The sequence below is a fragment of the Papaver somniferum genome, chromosome 6 (assembly GCF_003573695.1).
Source record: "Papaver somniferum cultivar HN1 chromosome 6, ASM357369v1, whole genome shotgun sequence".
NCBI classification, from domain to species: domain Eukaryota; kingdom Viridiplantae; phylum Streptophyta; class Magnoliopsida; order Ranunculales; family Papaveraceae; genus Papaver; species Papaver somniferum.
In genome coordinates this window covers 96,150,553-96,160,622 of record NC_039363.1, presented here as the reverse complement: position 1 = coordinate 96,160,622, position 10,070 = coordinate 96,150,553, and the positions used below count along the sequence as shown (strand labels likewise).

Here is a 10,070-nt window from a genome sequence, read left to right as displayed (position 1 = left end):
TGCCCATGTAAGCTATGGTGCTTTGGCCTCTGGGAGGGAATTCAAGACTCAAAAATGGTGTTTCATTTAACTACAGACACAGTTCATTAAAATTTAAAAGTCAATACGTACCAAGTAATTACCAAGTGGTGAATGGTTCATTGAGCTCCAATCATCTCCAACCTGTCTAAACTGCACTGTATTGGCAAGATCATTCAAGTGGAACAGACCCGCCTTTCCTTCACCAACTCAGTACTATGTAATGTTGTTGGATGGGTTAACTGAAGCTACGGATCCAGATATATGGTTTTGTAGTTAAAAATTGATTACAAACTCAAGTACAAGGTAGCATTTGCAGCATCGGCTAAACAATGTGATCAAAATTTCTATTACATGTACAATTAACCATTCGCAACTCTTTTCACTCGGGATTTTCAACCAAGGAAGGTATGTCTGAATCTCCCTCTTCCTGTATTTTTCTCCACGCCCACAAAACCTGCAATAGCCCACCATTTCCGACATGGGAAAACAACACCTTTCCTCCTACAGCCAGATAGGCAGCAACAGATTTGACAAAAACAAAAAATACACCTATAGCTACCAGGTTCAACTTTAAACCTCCTTCCTGTTGCACAACAGCAGCATGCACAAGGATCTCATCAGTAGATGCAGCAAAAAAGGATATAAAAGCACAAAAACTAAAATGAAGCAAGAGTACCTTTGCACTTGCACTCGGGAATAGCTCCTTCGAAGTCTCTTTGAAAATATCAGAGACCACACATCCAATGAAAAGTCCTACTGGGATCAACAGTTCCTTGTTCTTTGAAATAGAAAGCAATATATCTGATAAAGAACTAAAGGCAAACAGGATAATCAGCGACCATTTCAATGCTTCCTTTCCAAGAAATAACAGACGCTGCAGCATGATATCCTCTGCTTTTTTCCAAGGGAATTCTTTCACCGGTTCTGGGAAGGTCTGCCACAGCTTCTCCCCAAAGTCAACCACCCGCATCTTTAACTTACTTGGATCACCGAATTGCTCAAATCCTGTAACTTTTGCAGAACATTTTATCATCGTTTGACGATGCTTATTAGGAGAAAGTAACAGACAAGAGCCTGAGTGAAGTGGGAATATCTGGCTATCGAGAAGCTTTATCTGCATAAACAAGGATAATAATGTCCAAGTCAAGGCACAGACTCATTTACATAGTTCAGGTTCATGTTGCTTCGTTTGATAAATAAAGATGATGCAATGGATTCATAATTTTCCAGCATATGTGTTTGAATATCTATTACAATAACAACTTCCAGGAGCGTTGATTTCTCAGCAATAACTGAAACATTTTCTTGTTCGAGTTCTAACCAATAAAAACTCACATCAACATCTTTAACGGGCCAAGAACATAAACAAAACTGCCCTCACGTGTTCACAAAAAATGGGGTGGCCTCAACTAAGAAGAGCGAGACCAGTGGTTCCCATGTATGCAACACAAACTTGGTCATCCAAGAGAGCTTTCCAAAAGGCGCATTCTCTCCGGGTGTTGTAAATCAACTTAGAATGTATAACCCATAAAATTTTCTGACAACAACATAGGTGTTAGAGATTTAATACAGTCAAACCAATTTAGTAACTATACCCTCACAATGTCACCAGTAGTTTTGGATTCTTAGCCCGTCGCCATTATATTTTACAAATTCCCTGGTTCCTCTCTTAACTACAGAACAGGTAACTTGAGCAATCATATCCTGAAGGGATAACAATCAACAAACCAAAATATCTACTTGAAATAGTGGATAGCACATACAAATTTCTAATAAAAACACAGGTACAGAAAACTAATATGGGTCAACAAATATAACTACTGTACCCCATACCACTATATTTTACCTCATTACCAACATCACTAACGAATTCCCTGGTTATTTTCATAACTATTGAGTATTGATGAACGGATTACTTAAGCAATCATATCCTGAAATTCCTATAACAGATTTCCTCAACAAACCAAAAAATTGAGTTGAAATAGAATCATTTCAAAATTATTCAATGCTATTGCTATCACTTTGGCCTGAAATTGATAACATACGGGTTCCTGTTACACTAATGTTAACTGAACTCCAGCTTATAAAACTCACTACCGATATTAAGATCACATATAACTACTTCCTTGCTGATAGACTAATGTAAGGAAAATACATAAAAATCAATTAGGTAAACATTTTAGATACAAAAAAATTGGATTATAATACTAAAAAAAAAAAGGAATGCACAACCAAAAGAATAAGATATAATCACAAGATTGGCATGATCAGCATGAGATGAGCTTGCGGCCCTTGAATGCTAAAGTACCTCTATATATATAGACACACAAATGCATGCTCATGTACAGATGCCAAAATACGAGCCAAATTTATCAATGACTTACAATAAAGTTAGCATCCCATTCTGTGCACACACCAGCCAAAGTGGAAGCGTTTTTTTGAAGGAAAGCATTTTAGTACTAAGCATTCTTTTCTACCAATTCATGTGCCATCCAAAACACATCTTTGGTCAAAAGTTGATTACGAGTTCATTAAAAAGTGCTTTTGGTGATAAAAATGAGAATCCCAATTGGGGTTTAAATCTCTATGGAGAAACAAAAAGTAATCAATGAAATCTAAAGAGTATATTTTCTTCGATAGATGCTGCGGAAACCACCATAGTAAATGACATTCAATGAATTATGTGGAAAATTAGATATTGTAGGAGTTGCAAGTGACAGATAGCATCGACATCCTAGGTTTGTTCCAACCATACCAAACAAGGACAAAATTGATGCAACAATGACATTAATCCGAGGTTGTTCCTACGATACAAAACAATGACAGAATCGATGCTACAAAGTACAAACACTATGCTCCCTATTGTCGTCAACCACCTCGAAGCTGCTTCTTGCCACCAAAAGTATCCTCCACAAGAATTCTCCGTGAAGTGTACAACTTCTTCTTCTTCTAAGCCGTTAGTCCCACGCCAGAAAGGAAACACGAGGACTTCCCAAGCCGCCATCCATCTTGGTACTGCTCTCACCCTTTCCTAGGGAAATGGCTGGTAATCAACCAAACAAAGTTACTCGAGGACTTCCCAAGCGGTCACCCATCTTGGTACTGCTCTCACCCTCTTTTGACCTATTGCTGGGTCGCCACGCCTATCACGACCCTATTTTCATACTAGAATGACTGTTTTTCCAATTATTTATTTTTACTTTTCCTCAGCTAAGTTTGTGGTTGTTCAATATTTTAGTTTTACTATTTATCACAACTGAACAGAATAAAGTATACTAAATAGTAAAGGTAAACAACTGAAGGACCACAAACTAAGCTGAGTGGAACCTAATCCCATTTTGCAATAAAGATCGCACGGGAGTAATCACACAAAAGAAAGTGCACAGAATTAGACGCTAACTTAATTGTAAGTCATTAACAAATTTAACTCATATTCTGGTGCACATGAACATACATTTGTGTGCCTATATATAGAGGAATTCCCATGCAAACTTTATTGCAAAAACGGAATTAGGTTCTGTTTTAAACTGTCCACTCAGCTTAGTTTGTTGAGAATTAGGTTCTGTTATAACCCATGTCATGCTGATCATGCCAATCTTATGAATATATATATTCTTCTTTTGGTTGTGTGTTCCTCTTTTTGGAGTGTTATATCATCCAATTTTGTGTATCTAAAATGTTGACAACATCTCTAATGAATTCTCTGGTTGTTTTCTTAACTAATGAGTATTGATGAGTGGATTTCTTAAACAATCATATCCTCAAGGAAAATTGGGATTGGCTAGAATCCAAAATTCCTATAATATTTCGTTGAAATAGAACCATTTCAAAGCTAATCACAATTTAAAGTTGGCCTGAAACTGATAACAAACGGGTTCCTATTACACTAAGCTAACTAACTGAACTCTAGCTTTGAAAAGCTCACAATCTACATTAAGATCACATACAACTGCATCCTTACTGATAGATTCATGTACGGAAAATACAGTAAATAAAAATCAATTAGGGTTTATCTTTAATTCTTTTAAGCAAATTGATTCTTTATAATTCACAAAATGTCCATCAGAGTAATACAGAGCTAACAAGTGCTAGCTGGAATTAGACATGTTTTCAAAACCCTACAATTCAAAATTTCATTTCTTACCGTTTTTTTTCCAATGTGAATAAAATTTAGGAACATGAAGAAGGAACCAGAGAAATAATTTGTGTACCTGAAATCTAAATGGAGCTACTGTGGAAGTTGTTAGTGCCATCTCTCCCTGTCTCTGTCAATCCCTGAACCCTGAAATCACCAGCTCTTTCACCTCATTGCTGTTCTCTGAATATTGAAGATTATCTGAAAGGAGAGAAGTCAAGATGCAGAAATGCCAAAAACCCTTTCCTCTTCGTTAGAAACTTTGAACTACTATCGGTTTTTCAACCAAAAAGTTTTTGGAAATGCTGTAGCCCATACCTGAAGTTAATGGGCTAACGTTGTCTTGTGAGGCCCAGTTCGTGATTATAGAACCTTCAGTTTGTATTTTTTTTTTCTTCAATTGTTTTGAACTATGATTTTGGGCATACTGAAATCTTATTAGGCATACTGAATAAAGACAAAAAAGGATGTGAGATAACAAAATCAGAAATCCCCTTAACCAAACTTTTTTAATGGCAAATCTACCCTTTACGTACTAGTGTTAGTAATCTGGATTCAATGGAGGAGAGAAGGAGAGAATTATAAAACTTTTGTTTAGTGATTAAGATAATTTTCAGAATTATAAAGTTTTGTTTAGATGAAAAAATTTGGGGGAAACAAATATCAAAGTTTTTATTGAGAAGGAGAGAAAAAGAAAGTGAGAAAAAATTTCTTCTTGATTCAATGGAGGATGAGGAGGGTCATTCTTCATCTAAAAAACCTAGGAAAATACATATCAACTACAACAATGATCCAGAAATGGCTGATCTCTTAAATTGTGAGAATGATTTTACACAAACTCAAACTCAAACTCAAGATGATGATTTTTATGAGCCAAATCCATATGATGAATACATAGATGGGGAACCCAATGCTTCTAACACACATGTACACTTCTATTTTATGTTTAATCTCACTTTTATAGCTTGAAATCATCAAAAAATTGTATTTTTCATCATGGTTCGGCGAACCAGGACTATGTTCGGCTTAAAAATATAAGCCGAACCCACTAAATTGATGAACTGTTCGGCTAGATGAATTTGTTAACGTTATACGCTGAACCTTCATTTTCCCACTTCCAACCTATTTGCAAGATCCTAGTTCGGCTTATATTAAAGTCTAATAACAAGCCGAACTTCTTCCTGAGAGTTAGGTTCGGTTCTCACTCTAAATATCGTATCAGCCGAAATATATATTTTTCCAAGTTCGGCTCATATTCAAAAAATCACATCAGCCGAACATGATACTGATTTTCCATGAAACACTTAAATTCATACACATTTAGGGTTAGGCTTTTTATTACATATGTTTTCTATTGTGCAGCCTTTTCATAGGATGAACCAAACAAAAAAAGTGGAAATTACTAAAAGTGTTAAAAAAGTGAAGTCTAATGATGGAGAATACCAAGGTTCATATTAAACTCATTAAAATCAATTAGATCTTATCTTCAACTTCAAGAGAATGAAAAGACAAACACAATGCAAAAAGAATGAGGTCATTCCGACATCGGACGAAAAGGTTATGGCCAAAACAAGATCGAAAAACTTGAGTGTGCAAAGAGAAGGTTCGGCTGATAACTCAACAACACGAGCTAGCCGAACCTAGAGCCTGCAAATCAATATATTCGAAGTGTTTACAGAGAGAGGTTCGGCTTGAAAGTGATCTAATCGAGTCAGCCGAACCTGACAACCACCTCGGGTAAATTTCACTTCTCAGGTCCGGCCGGGAAGGTTTGCAAGGTATTAACCGAACCTGACACTGTTCTGGGACGTATTCAATACACATTTTGGGGTTCGGCTAAAAATTGACATTTACGGTTTAGCCGAACTGTTCATAGACACTTTCAGGGTGAAATTTCAAGAACATTTCGTCTCAAAACTCAACTCAATTATCAGCCGAACCCGCTACTGTAACCGTCAAAAACCCTAAATTTTTAGCAATTTAACCCATTCAATCCATGAAAAACAACAAATAAAAGATTGGGTTTGTAGGGAATACCTTCTTATCCTCATTTCAGTATTTGGATCTTTAAATGGTTGAATTTCTGATTCAATTTCCGGTTCAATTATAGTTTTTACACCTTCATTTTTAATTGGTTCTTCTTCTTTAATTTATGGATTGGAAGAGGATTTAGAACACCTGCCGTTTCCTTTTTTTTTGTACGATCCATTATACAGTTCAATTTAACCGATGATCGAATTTTCATGAATCGATAATTAATTACAGTGATGAGAAAAAAATCTGAGAGAAAAGGAAGGTGGTTTAGCTGGAGGAAGAAGAAGAGATGTTTAGGATAGTTTATTTTTTGAATTTAGGTTCAAGGGTATATAGGTAATTTAACTACCCAATAGACACCCCTTATAAGGTCACCTAGGATGGTAAAACTATTTTTTATGCCTTGAAAGTTTTTGGTATGCCTAAAATCATAGTTCATTTTTTTGGCGGTTGAATTCATATATAAAAGAAAACAGTTACAAAACCATCACTTGATTTTTACAAAAACCCTACTACTATTTACTAACATTAGCACAGCCTCACTCACCTCCTCGTTGTACAGTATACAACTAAAATATACGATATTGTATCGAATGATAGTATATTAACCTAGAACAAAGATGCACCTGAATATTTATAGATATAGACAGGTGGAGATAACAAAAAACAAAAGAGATCCCTAACAGAGGAGTGAATAACAGAAGAGATACTAAAACATAAATATTCGTACATTCTAGTTACAGGAGAAAATAGAGTGACTATATACACCCCCTCAAGCTGATGTTGGTGTAGTAAAATGTATCAGGTTGTTGGGTAATCCAGAGAACACATTGTAAGTCAGACCCTTTGTGAATATATTTTCTAATTGTAATGTTATTGGGATATAGGTAAAGCTGAAAAAACCAGCTTTAAGAAGATCTCTGACATAGTGGTAGCCGACTTAGATGTGTTTAGTTCGAGCTTGGAAAATGATATTTGCAGCCAGAGCTCAGGCACCATTTTTATCACAGTACAAGGTAAAATGAGTAGATAGAGGCAGATGAAGTTCAGAGATTTGAGTTGAAAGTCACATAACCTCAGCTGCCAACATTGAGAGGGCCTTGTATTATGTTTATGTGCTTGACTTTGACATAGTTGGTTGTTTCTTTGAGATCCAAGAAATGAGAGATGAACCAAGAAGGACACAGTAGTCGGCTGTAGATTTTACTGTATCGGGGAAACCTTCTCAATCTGAGTCGGATAAGGAGGTAATATCTCCTGCAGTGAGCTTAATTCCAGATCTAAGTGAAGATTTAATGTAGCGTAAAAGCCTATTGACAATCATCATATGTGAAGTAGTAGGTGAAAAAGCGGGGGTCTAACAACCTCACCCAATATTTCGCTTAACAATCTGTATGGACTAACTCCAATATACTTTCAAGAGAATCAATTAGACAGTTAGACTCAATCTTAAGAAAAGTATATCAAAGAGTTATATCTCAATTTCTCAATTCAATCCGCAATCAAACAAATAAGAATTTGCGAGCCTAATTGAATATAAGAGAAATAACTTGAACGGTACCAAAGACCAATGTTCAAGGATCAGTCAATTTCAATCAACAAACAAAGGTTGGATTTACCTATTGATCGATTCAACGCACAACCTGTGATATTTCAATTATATAACAAAATATAATGCGGAAAAAAAATAACACAGACACCAGAAGTTTTGTTAACGAGGGAATCGCAAATGCAGAAAAACCCCGGGACCTAGTCCAGATTTGAACACCACACTGTATTAAGCCGCTACAACACTAGCCTACTACAAAGCTAACTTCGGTCTGGAATGTAGCTGAGCCCTAATCAATCTCACACTGATCAAGGTACAGTCGCGTTCCTTACGCCTCTTGAACCACGCCGGATTCTGCGTACTTGATTCCCTTAGCTGATCTCACCCACAACTAAGAGTTGCTAGGACCCAAAGTCGAAGACTTGATAAACAAATCTGTATCAGACAGAAGTCTATTGAATAGATAAATCTGTCTCCCACAGATATACCAACGAGTTTTTGTTCCGTCTTTTGATAAATCAAGGTGAACAGGAACCAATTGATAACCCAGACTTATATTCCTGAAGAACATCCTGGAATTATCAATAACCTCACAATAATCTTAATCGATTAACGAAACAAGATATTGTGGAATCACAAACGATGAGACGAAGGTGTTTGTGACTACTTTTCTATCTTGCTTATCGGAGATATAAATATCAAGAAAATATTACGATTGTACTCAATCACGATAGAAAACAGCAAGATCAGATCACTCAACTACAGAGAAAATAGTTGGGTTTGGCTTCACAATCCCAATGAAGTCTTTAAGTCGTTAACATACAGGGTTGCATGAAAAACCTAAGGTTAAAGGAGAATCGACTCTATCTTATACAACTAGTATCACACAGGAGGTGTGGGGATTAGGTTTCCCAGTTGCTAAATTTCTCCTTTATATAGATTTCAAATTAGGGTTTACAATCTAAGTTACCTTGGTAACAAATCATTCAATATTCACCATTGGATGAAAACCTGATTAGATTCAAACTAATATATTACAACCATTAGATCGAACTTAGCTTTTTATATACAAATGAAATGTACCATCATTTAGGTTTGAGTAACCGTACCTAAACGTGTACACTTAGTCGGTTCCACAATAGTTAACCAATGGTTAGCCATATGACCACTTTCATATCAACCTTATTCATCTTCACCATAATTAGTTCAAATGACTCAAATGAAACTAGTTAGAGAGTTGTTCAATTGCTAAGATCTCATAGAAGTATACAAGACACAATCAATTTTGATTCACTCGAATCAATTCATGAACATTATAGTCACGGTTTGCAAAGATGGCATTCCTTATTATATAAATGTTTTAGTTCATGAACAAACCGAATTTTAGAAAGTAACCTGCTTAAGTATGCAAACGGGTACGCATATTTAAGTAACCAGATTGAGTTTGTTTTTACTTCCAAACTCCAGCAGAAAATCACGGACGTGAAACTTCCGCCGGTACACATACTTACCCGATTTCCAACAGCCGTCGGGTACGCGTACGGGTACACATACTTTAGGTTCCCGGTTTTGGAGTTTTACACAAATGTGATAACACACTATGTTTACATCCAAACATATTTACTTGTTCTAAACTCTCATTTCAATCATCGAAACTTTCTTATAGGATGTTAAAATAGTTTTGATCCACAAACTATTAGCATCAAAGCGATTTTCAAGTTATTGAAATAATCAACATGACTTTCTTCACGAGTAAAGATGAACTTGGCCAAATCGAATTCTTACCAACACATATTTCGAGAAATAGATAAGCGAGATAAACTCGGCTCGAAATAGCAAATGTGTATAATTGAAGTCTATATAGCAATACGACTTTTGTCTCAAATAGGCGATAAAGTAGATAGACTTTTGAGTGATAGATAAGTTCAAGTCTCCACATACCTTTTATTGATGAAGCTCCACAAGTTCCTTTGAGTAGTTCTACGTCTTCATTCAATGAACGTTGTGGAGTCTAAATCTCAACTACACTTACTATCCTAATCCTAGACTTAGATACAAGTAGACTAGAAACCAAGACTTATAGTTTTGGCAACTAAACTTGACAAACAAGATTGAGATAGCAACGCTTGCGAGTTCGACCGAGAAATTATCTAACAGTAGGATCATGCATGAAATGTGAAGCATAATTAACTCCAAAAGTAATGCATGGTCTCATAATTGTAGTGCACCAACAATACTTCTGTACTCCTTAGGGTCTTCAAGAGGTACACCATCTAGAATAGAGACTCGTGGTCCATGTATAACTGGTAGAGCATGGTTTACGGTCTAGCA

The 10,070-nt window shown here is 36.0% G+C and overlaps 1 protein-coding gene across 1 annotated transcript; it reads right to left on the bottom strand.

Moving 5' to 3' along the window:
* Window positions 1-256: 256 nt before the first annotated feature.
* Window positions 257-4,396, bottom strand: LOC113285926. The gene is made up of 3 exons (XM_026534663.1): window positions 4,233-4,396; window positions 698-1,135; window positions 257-604 (listed from the first exon to the last, which is right to left on the bottom strand). The coding sequence occupies exons 1-3, from the start codon at window positions 4,272-4,274 to the stop codon at window positions 401-403; spliced, it is 684 nt and encodes a 227-aa protein (XP_026390448.1). The 5' UTR covers window positions 4,275-4,396; the 3' UTR covers window positions 257-400.
* Between the last annotated feature and the right edge of the window lie 5,674 nt (window positions 4,397-10,070).

Excerpts from the sequence above, each read along its gene's own strand:
- LOC113285926 (XM_026534663.1), bottom strand. The coding sequence starts at position 4,274 with ATGGCACTAACAACTTCCACAGTAGCTCCATTTAGATTTCAG. Across the intron at positions 1,136-4,232 it reads TAGCTCCATTTAGATTTCAG|ATAAAGCTTCTCGATAGCCA; the intron begins GTACACAAATTA and ends TTGTTTATGCAG. Across the intron at positions 605-697 it reads TCCCGAGTGCAAGTGCAAAG|GAAGGAGGTTTAAAGTTGAA; the intron begins GTACTCTTGCTT and ends GTTGTGCAACAG.